At 61.4% G+C, this 14103-nt stretch overlaps 2 protein-coding genes across 5 annotated transcripts in view; one reads left to right on the forward strand and one right to left on the reverse strand.

The window, feature by feature from the left end:
- Positions 1 to 122: 122 nt before the first annotated feature.
- On the reverse strand, positions 123 to 14044 carry NKPD1 (NTPase KAP family P-loop domain containing 1). Its single transcript, XM_024926737.4, has 5 exons — positions 11913 to 14044; positions 11309 to 11470; positions 9913 to 10350; positions 7039 to 7170; positions 123 to 5001 (listed from the first exon to the last, which is right to left on the reverse strand). The coding sequence occupies exons 1-5, from the start codon at positions 11920 to 11922 to the stop codon at positions 3158 to 3160; spliced, it is 2586 nt and encodes an 861-aa protein (XP_024782505.3). The 5' UTR covers positions 11923 to 14044; the 3' UTR covers positions 123 to 3157.
- BLOC1S3 (biogenesis of lysosomal organelles complex 1 subunit 3) overlaps positions 4208 to 14103 on the forward strand; it is a 28439-nt gene continuing 18543 nt past the window's right edge. The window contains exon 1 of one of the 4 annotated variants that reach the window (XM_063600394.1): positions 4208 to 4349. The gene's annotated coding sequence lies outside the window, so the exon portion shown is untranslated. Of the gene's footprint in view, positions 4457 to 4754; positions 4895 to 14103 lie in introns of those variants that run through there. The other 3 variants (XM_063600392.1, XM_063600391.1, XM_063600396.1) reach the window with 3 other exon arrangements.

Consider the following 14103-nt stretch of genomic DNA (forward strand, 5'->3'; position numbering starts at 1 on the left):
TTCACTAAATTGAGCTTGGAGTGAGGAACTGGGCCTTTCCTCCTGTTGGGGGTTGAATTGTGTCTCCCACAAAAAAAGATGTTTGTTTATTTATTTATTCATTTATTTATTGAGCTGGAGTCTCGCTCTGTTGCCAGGCTGGAGTGCAGTGGCGCAATCTCGGCTCACTGCAACCTCCGCCTCCCGGGTTCAAGCAATTCTGCTGCCTCAGCCTCCCGAGTAGCTGGGAGTACAGGCGTGCACCACCACGCCCAGCTAATTTTTGTACTTTTAGTAGAGACGGGGTTTCAACATGTTGGCCAGAATGGTCTCAATCTCTTGACCTCGTGATCTGCCCACCTCGGCCTCCCGAAGTGCTGGGATTACAGGCGTAAGCCACCGTGCCTGGCCAAAAAAAGATGTTTAAAGTCCTTACCTCCAGTACCCCAGAATGTGAGCTCACTTAGAAATAGGGTTTTTACAAAGGTAATCAAGTTTTAACTCATTTTAATGAGGTCACTCGGGTGGGCCCTGCTGCAGTCTGATTGGTGTCCTTATTAAAAGGGGCATTTGGGCACAGGGAGACTGCCACGTGAAGACAGAGGATGGGGTGATGCCTTTGCAAGCCAGGGAGTGCGGAGATGGCCAGCAATGCACCAGGAGTGGGGAGCAGGCACAGAGAGCCCCTCCTTCATCTGGAACTTTTAGCCTCCAGAAGCGAGAGACATACATTTGTCCTTCAAAGGCACGTGGTCTGTTAGGCTGTGTTACAGCAGCTCTAGAAACCACAGCCATTACCACAACACCCCCGCCTGCCGCGCTCCGGATTTTCTGAAGGGTCCCAGATCGAGGGCTGGAGGCCGAGAGGATCCCCCTTGCCATCTTGTCTTCCCCTTCCCTTCAGCCACCCAAGTGTCACCCGAGCTTGTCACGTTTTGGTAGCCTTTGCTGAAGACGTAGGGGGTCTGTTTCATGCAAGATCTCAATGTCCTAACACAGGAGATGTTTATTGTCACATGTGGATGTTCAGAGTGGCAGGCAGCTCTTCACCAAGTTATTCCTGGACCCAGGCCCCTTTGAAGTTCTTAGGGCTCTGTTGCTCCCCAGGGCCTCAAGGATCCCGGATCAAGTGGGCAGATGGGGGAAGGGAGTGGAGAAGGGAAACCTGCTCCCTAACTCATTGCTGGGAAAGGCGCACAGGTCAGCCGTGCTCCCTTTTTGTTCGTGACAACGGTCCCGTGGCTTTACACAGGTGCAAGTTCTCATAGCAGCTCCACGTGAAGATACAGTGACCAACAGTTTGGCCACAGCTTGTACCACGTAACAGAGGCTGCGGCTTTTTTTTAAATCAGTCGGAGTCTTGCTCTGTCACCCAGGCTGGAGTGCAGTGGCACCATCTTGGCTCACTCCAGCCACCACCTCCCGGGTTCAAGTGATCCTCCCACCTCAGCCTCCTGAGTAGCTGGGATTACAGGCATGCACCACCATGCCCAGCTAATCTTTTTGTATTTTTATTAGAGACAGGGCTTCACCATGTTGGCCAGGCTGATGCAGCTTCTTACTGAGGCATGGGGGGCTTCAGTCCTGCCCCCACCTCCAGCCAAGTCTACACGTTAGCATCTCTCACAGCACCCCACTCCTGGTAACAGGAGTGAAAATTTATTTTCAGCTTGGATTCCAGGTGGTAAGAAACAAACCCAACTGAAACTGGCTTAAGGGAGGCTACAGGGATATATTGACCCCAACCACACATCTACAGAAACAGACTTAACGGTGTCACGAGGCCCCATCCTTCTCCCTCTGAGGCCAGCTCTCCCTGACTGCTGGGAAACAGCTCCCAGGAGATCCAGGCGTATCCTACCAGCTTAGTCCAGGAATGGGAAACAGCACCTCTGCTTGCCCAGCCCCAGGGAAGATCCTGGAGGGCTCCCACTGACCTGCATGCACCTGTGACAATTGCTGTGGCCAGAGAACTCCGGTGCTGCAGCCAGACCTGGATGCTATGCCCAGCCTTGGAACTAAAGAACTGTGAGGTCAGTGACCCAGTCCCATGGCCTGAGGGTGGGTGCCTTTGCAGAGCTCTCAGGTTCCTCGGGGGCTGTCCCCTCCACCAGCCTCAGGGCCCTGGCTCAGAAGCCACACCCTCAGCCTCATCCCAGGGTATGTTCAGTGTTGGCCCTTGTGGCCCCTGCCGGCACACACTTGGAACTGGGCCAGGCACCACAGGGCCTGAGCGTGTGGCTGAACATTTGACCAGTGAGGAATCAGGAACTGCCCAGAGGAGTGACACCCACCCCCAGCCCAGGGCTCTGCCCAGAGGGAAGGTGGGGAGCCCTAGTGTAACCCCTCCTGGATGGCTGTGGCTTGGGCCCTGTATGTCCCCATCTCTGCCCAACTTCCCTGTCCTCATCAGGGGGCTGATGCAGTGGCTTCAGTGTCAGTGACTAACCAGTGGCCCTGGAGTGACTCGTAAGGCAGGTACCCTGTGGACAGTTATTTGTCTGGGGGAGGTTAGTGCCACCCACTCCAGCTGGCTGAGGTGCCAGCGAGGTCTAATTGACCCATTACGTTGAGAATGGAGCCACCCTAGGGGTGGAGCAGCTTGCTGAGGTCACCGAGGTCATCCTCAGAAATGCCAGCCCCTGCCCTACTCACAGAGGGGCAAGCTAGGGCATGGGGACAAGGACTGGGATTCCCTGAGGCCTGGGCGCTCCATGTTGCCTGAGTCAACCCGGCCCATCCACCTGTCATCTCTGCAGCCTCACCCACCACCCCCGCAGCCTCTCCTGCCACAGAGATGCCAGATGAGGAGGCCAGCATGGTGCAGAGGAGTAAGTGGGCTTAGCAGGATGGGGCAGGCCCTGTGGCAAGATGGGGCAGGCCTGGTCCCTGGTCAGATCAGGATGCGGAGAGCAACTCCGGGCTCTCAACACCTCCATTTATTGCATGTATACCCTGACTTCCTCACTGGTCCTTCTGTGCCTGCTCTCATGCTGGCACCGGCTTGTGGCCGCACTCCTTGGAAGCTATGTCCACGGCTCTGGCTCAGGTTCACCTGGGGGTGTGGGCCTCACAGGGCTCATTCGGACCCTGGGTTGCGGCCCCAGTCCAGCCCCCTATTCTCCCATCTGGGCAGATGGAGGAACCCTTGCCTCCTGCTGCCCGCCAAGTCCTCCATTTAAGGCCCACCTGGGCTGGATTGCCCTGGACGGAAGAGCGCACAGGCCACCGGCCATAGCTTGCCCCTGTGGGCCAAGTCCCCAGCGTGGTGGCCTTCGCCGGCTTGCCCTGAGGCACGGCCCGACAGGGGCGCCCTGGAGGCGCTGTTGGCCCGGTGGGCAGCGTGGGGGGTATCGCGGGTAGGGGACTTGGGCGGGCTGGGCGGCTTGAGCGCGCTGACGGCTCGGATGAGACCCATGCGCCGGCGGATGGAGTGGTCCAGGTTGACCGTGCAGCGCAGCAGGCTCTGCGCCTCGGCCACGGTGAAGGGGAAGTCGGCGCCCAGGAAGCGCTCGAAGAGCTCGGGGTCGCCGTCCAGGTCGAGCACGTTCTGCAACGCCTTGGTCATGGTGTGCAGCTCGCGGCTGTTGTCGCGGAAAACGTCCCAGAGGCGCGCGCGGCCCTCGGGCGCGCCCCCGGTCTGCTGCCGGTCCTCCAGGCACTGCAGCGCCCAGCTCAGGCGGCACGGCCACTGGTTGGCGAGCACCACCCACGCCACCGCCTGGCGCGGCGTGGGGCCCCCAAAGTCCCCCTGCTGCTGCTGCTGCTGCAGCTGCAGCAGGCGCACGGTGATGGGCACGGTGTTGACGATGCGCCGCATGGACACCACGTTGTCGGGCACGTACTCGTAGAGGCAGTCGCGCTCGTCGTGAAGGCAGAAGAGCGCCTCCTGGATTCGCCGCGCCGCCTCGGCGTCGATGCGGCCCTGCCCGCGCTCCGTCCCCGCCTGCGCCTGCACCGCCAGCAGCTGTGCGCTCCCGCCCCCGGCGTCCCCCGGCAGCCACGGCTTGCGCGTCATCTCGCGGTACAACAGGTCGTCGCGGCTCTGCACCGCATCGTGCAGGAACTGCAGCTTGGTGCGGCGGCCCATAATGGGCACAGAGAAGGGCAGCGTGACAGTGCGGTTGAGGAAGAGGTAGCCGTTGTCGGCCGTGCCCTTCATGTTGCCCGCGCTCTCTAGGCACGCGGCCAGGATGCTGGGGTCCACGACCAGGATGAAGATGAAGGGCGCGTGGCTGTCGGACAGCAGCGTGTTGATGGCGTTGAGCACGCCCACCACGCGCTCCGGGTAGCACGTGTCCAGCCCGGTGACCTCCAGCACCACGCGCAGCCTGCGCCGCTGGTAGATCTCCAGGAAGCACAGGAAGTCGGTGAGCAGCTCCACCTCCTTCTTCACCTCGCACATGAAGCCCAGCTGACTGCCGAACTTTTCACGCGACACCAGCCGCTCGATCTTCTTGCGCTGGCTTACGAACAGGTGCTTGCCCACTGAGTACACGGCCATGAGCAGCCCCGAGCCCGACAGTGTGGTGGCCGCGCCGCCAAACACCTTGAGCAGGCTGCCGCTCGGGCTGCCGTGGCCCAGCGCGTGGCCGCCCAGCGACAAGTAGAGCAGCCCCACACCCAGGCCCAGCGCCGCCAGCAGCGCCAGCAGCCCCAGGCACACGCGGCGCCGACAATGCCACTCGCTCTGGCAGCAGTCCTGCCTGGTGGCCGGCTTGTTGCCCAGCACCGAGTACACGCTGAAGGGCAGTGCGCCATAGTGGTGGCGGATGCCCTCGCACAACGTGGTCACCAGGCCGGCCCACAGCTTGTCGGTGCCCGCGTACTGCCAGGCGCTAAAGCGGATGAAAAGGAACTGCACGTTCCTGCGCCGCAGGTGCACCTCGGTGATGATGGGCTGCAGGAACACCAGGTACCACAGTAGCTGCGGGACGCCCCAGCCGCTCACCGCACGCGGCCGCCACTGCACGTGCTGCAGCTCCTCGCTCTCGCGCTGCGCGGCCTCCTGCTGCATCAGCGCTGCGGGAAGGGAGCCCGGGAGCCGCGTGAGCCGTAGACCCGCCGGGGCGGGCGGGGCCTAGTACGGGCAGGGCGGAGCGCTCCTGGAGAGGCGAGGGGCGCCCAGCAGAGGCGAGGGGCGCCCAACAGAGGCGAGGGGCTGGAAGCGAGCCGCGGCCGCTCCTTAAAGAGCTGGAAGCCGGTGCAGAAGCGGGGGCGTGGAGAGGCCTGGAGCAGGGCTTGGACCGGAAGCGGTCTGAAGGCCAGGCTGTGGGGTCGGGATGGGCAGAGGTAGAGCCGACAGAGGAGAGATGGGAGGAGGCAAAAAGAGATACGAGGAAGAGCCAGGGATGGGCAAGAGGCTGGAGGCGGAGCGAGGGTGTGGAGGGCACCGGGAAGGTTCTGAGAGTGGGGCAGGGGACAAGTGGTCGGTGTAAGGGATGAATGAATGAAATGCCGAGGAGGAGCTATGCTAGGCAGCAGGATACAGCCTTGGTCTTATCTTGTTGACTTACTGCTCCTCCTGCAGGAAGCCCTCCCTGATCGCCAGGCTGGGTCGGGGGCCCTCAGCCATTCCTACTCTGGGTCATCACTGTCTGAGGACAAGTCTCTCTCCCCTGCTGGACTGTACGCCGGAAGGGCAGGGTCCTGCTTGTCTTGGTCAACGTGTCCCCTGGGCACCAGAAGGTGCTTAGGGAATGCCTGAACAATAGATCATGAGAAATCTGAGGTCACAGAGTGAATGAGCAGGAGTGTCTACAGCACCCAGCAGGAGGAGTAGGGATTCTCCGTTCTTTATATCCTCATCTTTTCTCCTCCCGGGACCCTGTGACAACACAGGACAGGACAGTGAGTGCTCAATAGACAGTCAGTACAGGAAGGAAAGGCTGTTGGGCCTGCACCAGGGCTGGGCACACGGAGGAGGAACGTCAGTCCCAGCCCCTCTGGCCCCACGTGGGGCTGAGGTCTGAGCTCCAGCAGGGCTTGATCCAGATCAAAGCTGCTGGGGAGGCCAGTCGCGGTGAGTCACGCCTGTAATCTCAGCACTTTTTGGGAGGCCGAGGTGGGCGGATCACATGAGGTCAGGAGTTCAAGACCAGCCTGGCCAACACGGTGAAACCCCATCGCTACTAAAAATACAAAAATTAGCCGGGCTTGGTGGTGGGCACCTGTAGTCCCAGCTACTTGAGAGGCTGAGGCAGGAGAATCACTTGAACCCGGGAGGTGGAGGCTGCATTGAGTTGAGACTGCGCCACTGCAGTACAGCCTGGGCGACAGAGTGAGACTCCATTTAAAAAAAAAAAAAAAAGGCCAGGTGCAGTGGCTCATGTGTAATCCCAGCACTTTGGGAGGCTGAGGCGGATCACATGAGGTCAAGAGATCGAGACCATCTGGCCAACATGGTAAAACCCCGTCTACTAAAAATACAAAAAATTAGCTGGGCGTGGTGGCGAGCACCTGTAATCCCAGCTACTTGGGAGGCTGAGGCAGGAGAGTCACTTGAAGCCGGGAGGCAGAGGTTGCAGTGAGCCAAGATCGCACCATTGCACTCCAGCCTGGAGACAGAGCAAGATTCCGTCTCAAAAAAAAAAAAAAAAAAAGCTGCTGGGGAACCTGGCGGGTTCCAGTTCATGTCTTCAGCTGGCATCTATGTATCAGGTACTTTGTGACCATCAAGCCTTAAGAGGTGGGTCTGGGTGGCACAGAGGCCAGTAGGGGCTTGGCAGGAGCCTGCAGCCTCAATAAAGAGCCTGGGCTTTCTGCCTCAGGTGCTGGGGAGCATGGAAGGCACCAAGCACAGAAGGGACAGGGTCAGATCTGTCCTTCAGAAAGAGTCCTTGGAATGGATTTGGTGGCAGAAGCAGGGAAGGGTAAAACTTAGGGGCAGCCAGGAGGCCAGAGAAGCAGAGCCCGGGGTAGAGGTGTGGGCTTGGGGAGGGCCTGGGCTGGGGCAGGCTGGCCACAGGGGTGGGGGGATCTGGGGGAAGCCTGGAGCTGGGCGGGGACCAGAGGCCCTGTTTCTCATCCTCCCCCCAACAAACACACACAGCTCCTCACCCGTGATCTTGTCCAGCATCATGTGCAGGCGGCAGCCGAAAGGGGCATAGAAACCCACGGTCACAGGGACCGGCACGTGGCAGAGTGTCTTGGCCAGGCAGCTGCAGTAGACGTCATCCTCTGTCAGGATGTCTGGTGGTTGGGAGTGGGGACACTGAGTCAGGGCCACTGGCCAGGCACCACCCTCCTCCCATCTGCCCTCCATGGCCCCCGCTATCAGCCCCTCCCTGGCACCCTGTGCAAAGGGGACTCAGGTCAAACCCTGCAGTGGAGGTTTCTGTGGCCATCAGTGGCCCTCACCTCCAGGGCGAGCTGTGCCCCTTTGGGTCCCACCAGGCTGAGGCTGGGAGGCTGGAATCCCCCCAGCCACACACCAGAGGCTGAGGCTGCGGGAAGTCAGCTTTCCTGGCCCTAGGTCACCAGGCTTGCTTGGTCACTAGCCCGTGATTCCCCCGGGAAAATCCCAAAGGCCTTTATTTGGGATACGAGGCCCTCAGATGCCAAGACACCACTTTCCACCATCAGCAGGACTCCAGGCCACTCCTGCCTGCTCTGCTGGCCCGGCCAGAGCATGGAGAGGCCCTGGACCGCAGGCTCCTCCCACCTTCCTGTCCATCATGCTGGCAAGTCACTAATCCCACCTGAGCCCAGGTTTGGGAGACAGATGACCAGACTGGAGCTCCAGTCCCAGCCCCACCGCCTTTGTCTGCAGACCCCAGGGAGAGCCACCTCTGAGAGGCTCAGTCCCCTCTGAAGAGTGGGGCAGCAGAGACACCAGGGAGCAGGAATGCCAAAGGGTCTGGCCAGCACCGGGCCCTTGGTCAATGTCATGGTCTCCAGTGGCCATTTAGGGCCCTGGGGACCAGGCACTGGCACTACAGCATCCACTCTGCAGAGGGCACCCTGTCCCCCAGTGAGGGTTGCTTCTTGGACCTGGAAATGGGGTATCAAAAAGGTAGGGTTCAGTCTTGGGGGGACACATGGGGCCAGCCTTGTGGTGCACAGTGGGGGTAACACAGCCACTTTCAGAGAGGCCTGGTGGGCTGTAGGAAACGGGCCACGCCTGGCGGCAGAGCCAGGAGGCCAGGAAGCAGACTCAGGAGTAGGTCTACTGAGGTGTGGGCAGGCGGGTCTAATTCCAGCTCTGCCAGATCACTGGGTGGCCCCACCTCATCCACCCTCTACTTCCCTGTGTGTGAAATAGACATCGTAGCCCTGAGGCTCCGGTGACAGGGCTGTGCCCGACCTAAAGTCCCTGTTGCTCTACTTTCAATCCAGACCTGGAAACCCAGCCGTCTCCACCTCTGCTGCCGCCACCCCGGCCAGGCTGCCAGCACCTCTCGCCTGGATTTTTGCAATCTCCTGCTCCCTCGGCCACCTGCTTCCGTCCTCCTCCCATAGCCCATTCTCCTGGAGATCCTGTCAGCTCACATCCATCCTCGGCTCCTGCCTCCTTTGGGCAAAAGCCGAAGTACTGGCTCCTTGCTGGCCCGGGAACATGCCTCCCCAGGGCCTCTGCTCAAACGCTTCCTTAATGAGGCCCAGCCTGACAACCCGATTTAAATCTGCAAACCCTGACATCCCCCATCTCCTGTCCCTGCTTTATTTTTACCTAGTGTGGTTGTTACCGAGTGGCATACTTTTCGAGGCAAGGTCTTGCTCTGTCACCCAGGCTGGAGTGCAGTGGCACAACTATAAGTCACTGCAGCCCCGAACTCTGGGGCTCAAGGGATCCTCCTTCTTCAGCCTCCCATGTGGCTGGGACCACAGGCGTGCATCACCATGCTGGGCTAATTTTTTATTTTATCTTTTGTAGATACAGGGCATAACTATGCTGCCCAGGCTGGTCTGGAACTCCTGGCCTCAAGCGATCCTCCTGCCTCAGCCTTCCAAACTACTGGGATTACAGGCATGAGCCAGTGCACCCAGCCATACTTTTTTTTTTTTTTTTTTTTTGAGACAGAGTCTTGCTCTGTCACCCAGGCTGGAGTGCAGTGGTGTCATCTCGGCTCATTGCAACCTCTACCTCCCGGTTTCAAGTGATTCTCGTGCCTCAGCCTCCTGAGTAACTGGGATTACACGCGCCAGCCACCACGCCTGGCTAATGTTTGTACTTTTAGTAGAGATAGGGTTGTACCATGTTGGCCAGGCTGGTCTCAAACCCCTGACCTCAGGTGATCCACCAGCTTCAGCCTCCCAAAGTGCTGGGATTACAGGCATGAGCCACTGCACCTGGCCTCCCAGCCACTTTTAAATTTCCATGTTTCCTGTACCTGCCCCCAGCTGCAATGCAATGTGAGCCCCATGAAGACGAGATGTCTGTTGATCCCACTCCCCACTGTGCCCCTAGAACAGGGTCTGGCACGCTCAGGGTGCTGGATACCTAGTCGTGGAGTGAATGAGGGAGGGAGAGAGCAAGCAAGTGGGTCCTCCCATTGCTGACCTTTGCTCTCCGTTCCCCAGGCTACTCCCTAGCTCTGTCTTCCCCAACGCCAGAGCCGGCCAACAACCCAGGGCTCACCATCCCTGCCCCATGTACCCTGTAGCCTGCTGAGCCAGAGGAGGGAGCTGAGAAGAGACCAGAGCACAGCCAGGGTGTCAGCAGAGGGAAAGGGGGAAGGAGAGGGAGGCCTTCACTGCCTGGCGCAGGATGGAGGCACGGGGCAGGCCTGGCCTGGAAGCCTTGGACCCCAACAGGCAAAGCTGAGGCAGCCAGCCTGAGCCCCACGGCCAGGGACGCACCCCTCCTAGATAGGGAACAGGGTGTGGATGAAGAGGGCAGGTGCAAGATGCTAGGCAGGGAGCAAGGAGAGCAGGTGGGAAGTGAGGCGGCAGGAGTGGGGACAGTGCCCCCAAGAAGGCCAGGGTGAGCACCGGAGCTGTAGGCAGTGAAGGAGCCACAGGCCGCTGGGGCGGGCAGGGGCCGGGCATCAGTGGGCTCGCTGGGCTTCAGGAGGACGCCAGCCGCGGAGGGTAGAGCTGGGCCACTCCTGGCCATGGCCGGTGCCGTGGTGGGTAAGGTGGGCGCCTGAGGGGCGCTGGCAGGTTCCTTGGGGACAGTGGAGGTTGCAGGCAGCCCCTTCTGGGCTTCGTGAATGGGGCAGAGCCGCTGCCGCAGGGGGCTGGGAGGTGAGGGCTGGGACTGGGGCTGCCGCTGCTGCTGCAGGACGGAGGGCAGGAGGCCCCGGCGCCAGCCACTGCCACCCACTTGGTGGCTGTGGTAGGCCAGCTGCCAGTGTGACTGGGGGGAAGGTCGACAGGGCCCATGGGCTCGGAGGGCCGCTGAGTCCTGGCGCCACTGATGACAGCATCCTGGAAGGAAGGAAGTGGGGGTGACTGGGCCTGTGTCCCCGACCCCCGGGGGCACCGGCACAAGCCAGACCAAGTCTTCAGGTAGAACCTGGGGGCCAGAGTATTCTTGGGAGCCCCAGAAACCCCTCAAAAAGTCAGATTATGTGCGGGGGAGGTATGGGCAGGGGAGGGACCCAGGGTCTGTGCTGTCCCATGGCGGGGGAGCAGGGAAGGTGCAGGCTTGGACTTCAGCTGGGGGCAGAGAGAGGACGCCTGAGGTTGGGGCTTCAATGGAGGCTGGTGCCTGCCACAGCAGATTCCTGGATCCCTGGGGGGTGCCGCCAGTGCAGGGGTCAGGGAAACTGAGAAGATCCATTGGGAGCTGGCCCTGGCTGGCCCAGGGAGGCCGGAGTGATGGGTGGTGGCGTGGAGAGGGGTAGGCCAGGGATTTGGGTGGGGGGTGGACCTTGTCCCCAGCTCGGGCCAGGGTGGCAGGAAGGGTGGTGACCTGGGAAGCTCCAGCCCTCGCCCTAGCCCTGAGGAAGCTGAATCAGCCCCAGTGGGAGGGCGCTGCCCCCTCCCCACCCTGAACAAGATCACCTGTGGTCACCACCAGAAACTGGGCCCAGCCTCATCCAGACATGTTCAGTGGGGGGGCTCCCTCTCCTACCCCTCACTCCCAGCACACTGCTCCCCTCCAGGCTGGGGGCCATCCACACAGGCCTCAGGGTTTGGAGACGGGGAAGGGCAGGCCAGGCGACCCCTGCTTCCAACTCCAGCCCAGGCTCCTATCTTTGGGCCCATAGGCCCTGTGGTCCCGGTCCTGGGTCCCGGCCCTGCTGCTACACAGATGCCTCTGGGTGGAGTGCAAGTGGCTTTTCTCTCCTGGGGATGACAGCTCCCCTTCTGTTCCTCCATTCACTCTGGCTTCCTCACAGGCCTCTGTCGGCCATCACCCGCCCCCAAACTGAACCCGTACCTTTTCGGTGCCCCAACTCTGGGTCCCAGAAGTAGTGCCCGTTGGGGCTCTGGGCATCCTTGGCGAAGTGGACTTTGTAATGTTTGTGCATGGCAGCCGGGCAGCTGGGTGCTGGGGGCCTGCTCCTGAGGCAGGAGGGAGCACACAGGCTTGGCGTAGCCTCTGGGGCACGAACAGCAGAGAGCTGAGGTCAGGGTCCCTGCCCTGCCCGACAGCTTGGACAGGGGAAAGGCCAAGTCCCAGATGCTGGGTTCCTAGGTCACTTGGGAGAAGGGGGTAGAGGTGGCCTTCAGGGTACAGTGAGGGGCAGGATAAGGAGGGATGGCCAGAGGAGGGAACGGAGAACCGCTGGGGGTGGCTAGGGGTTAATTTGAGGCTGGGTGTTGGGAAGCTCCTGGGAGTTTCCAAGAGGCTAGGACATTGGGGAGTGCTGAGCAGACATGGGCTGGGGAAATAGGGGGTCCGGTGTGGTGGCTGAGTGACCAAGGGGTCATTAAGGTGTGGGCGCTGTGGGAGGCTGGCACGCTTTGGAAGGACATGGAGCTAGTGAGGTGAGCTGGAGAGCAGATGAGAAGCAGGGTGAGTGAAAATCAGAGCTGGGTACCTGTGGGCATTGAATGATACGGTGGAGGGGGAATTGTGAGGGAGCAATGAAATCGCGGTGGTCCAATTTGGGGAGAGGCTCAGCAAACTCAGGCAAGATGGGTGTACCGCGTTTCCAATGTGAAGAGCCGAAAGCAGGACAGGGAAGGATGCTGTGTGGGGGACAGGGATAGGGAAAGGCTGAGGGGCAGAGGAAACTGGGGTGCTGAGGGTTGGTAGCCTGCCCACCACTCCCCACCCCCCGTCCCAGTCCCACTCGTACCTGACGGTGGCCTCACAGCCCCAGCTGCCTGCCCCGCGAGCAGCTGCCACACCAGCCCGGACTGTCAGCGCAGGCCCATCCAGATGGAGGCCTCAGCCCAGTGCCCGCCTGACCGGTTTGCCTGCCTGTCCCCGCCCCTTCCCCAGCGCCTGCCTGTCCCAGTGCTCTCTGCTCTCGAGGACTGGGACTCTGACTGGACTCAGTCTTGTGTCCCCATCCCTGGTAAGGAACGGAGATGCATCCCGCAGCACTGCCTCAATCTCCTTAAGGCAGCCACAGGCCCAGGCACTTCTGCTGGTGTGGGGGGGACAGGGAGCTGGGATGCCAGCTCCTCCGTGGCCCAGGTATGTGACCTTGGGCAGGTGACTTCACTCTCCGAGCCTTGGCTTCCTCATTGCTGAGTGGGCACCTGCCTCTCGTGGCTGTCGCGAGGGAGGCACTGGGTGGGAGTCCCCTCAGCTCAGGGCCTGGCGCGCCTGACCCGGGGCTGTGCTGACCCATTTACCTGGCGCTGTTCTAAATGGATGTCCATAGGACGAGGGCAACAGCACACACATCAAGGCTTGCTACACCCTAGCCCCATCTTCCTCTCCACCACCCAGGGGGCCAGGTGTGATGCCCGCTTCACAGATGAGGACACTGAGGCCCAGAGAAGTGAAGTCCTCGGCCCCAGGGCACACAGAGGCAGAGCGGGGATTTGGAAGCAGACAGTGGTTGCTACTCCCAGGCTCGCCAAGGCTCTGTCTCCTGCCCTCGGGGCCAGCACTCAGTGACTGCCTCCCCACAGATGCCCTCTGAGGGGTGAGGGCCGGGGTAAGGCTGGGCAGGAGATGCCCTGAAGGCCCCTCGGCTCTCTGGGGCCCTGGCTCCCTGTGGCTGCTGGCGTAACGGGGTCAACAGTTGCTTCCCTGACAGACGGGGTGCTCCGATGGGGATGGGGGAGGCAGCCCCAGAACAGTGCCCAGGACAAGATAAAGGGAACCCACCCAGCCCTGGGTTCTGCCCAGGTGACCAAACACTGCTCCCTATGGCCAGAGCCAGGGCCCTTCCTGCGACCTGGGACCCCCTGTCTCCTCCCCCACCCTTCAAGCCGGTTGCTCTGGGAAGGTTCCTCCCTGGCCCACCAGGGAGGCGGGGCTGGCATCTGAGCGTGGGCATCTGCAGTGGGCCTCCGTGCCAACCCCCCACACCCCCGGCCCGATCATGAAGTGTGGCCCAATGTAAACGAGCCGTCTCCGCAGGACGAGGTTGCCCCGGGCTGGGAGCACAGTGGCCAGGAGGCTGCTGGACACTAGGGGGAGCAGGCGTTTGGGGAGTGGGCCAGGCGGGCAGCACTGCAGAGGCAGACACAGGACACAGCTACACTCAGCCAGGTGGAATAGGAAGGGGTGACCCAGGCAGGGCCTGACGGGGTGACTGGACCCCACTCTACAGGGGAGGTTCTTTAGCAAGGGGCCCCTTTCTCATCCCATTTGGGGTTCACCCCCAGCCTCGGTGGGCAGCTGTGAGCCTGGGGCACTTACCCATGTCAGGCAGCGGGCGGCGAAGCCCAGGAGTCCCCAGATGCTACAGATGCGAGCGGGGTGGGAGGGGGCAGCATAAGGGCCACTCTGCCCAGGGACGGGCAGCAGGAGTGCGTAGGGGCCGCGTGTGTCCATGGGGGTGTCTGGCCTCCCCCTACCCCATGCATCCCCAGCCCTGGCAGCCCCAGCCCGCCCTGGCCTACACTCCGGGCACTCCCAGCCCTGCTCCCCAGGAAGATGCTCCGTTCCGTGCACATCGCCGGGCAGAGGGCAGCCCCAGACTTGTTGACTTGGCAGAGGTGCCAGTAAGGCCGCCCGTGCCGGAGGCCAGCATCCCTCTGCCAGGAGCACGGGGAGGGAGGGAGCGGAGGGGGATGTGGCAGGGGAGGGAAGGTCTGAGGGGCATG

Source organism: Pan paniscus, chromosome 20 (assembly GCF_029289425.2).
Source record: "Pan paniscus chromosome 20, NHGRI_mPanPan1-v2.0_pri, whole genome shotgun sequence".
Classification (NCBI taxonomy): Eukaryota; Metazoa; Chordata; class Mammalia; order Primates; family Hominidae; genus Pan; species Pan paniscus.

Coding starts and splice junctions, on each gene's coding strand:
- NKPD1 (XM_024926737.4), bottom strand. Junction 7,171..9,912: donor CTTCACTGCCTACAGCTCCG/GTGCTCACCCTG, acceptor CCCAACCACCAG/ACATCCTGACAGAGGATGAC. Junction 5,002..7,038: donor GATGCTGGACAAGATCACGG/GTGAGGAGCTGT, acceptor CCCTTCCCGCAG/CGCTGATGCAGCAGGAGGCC.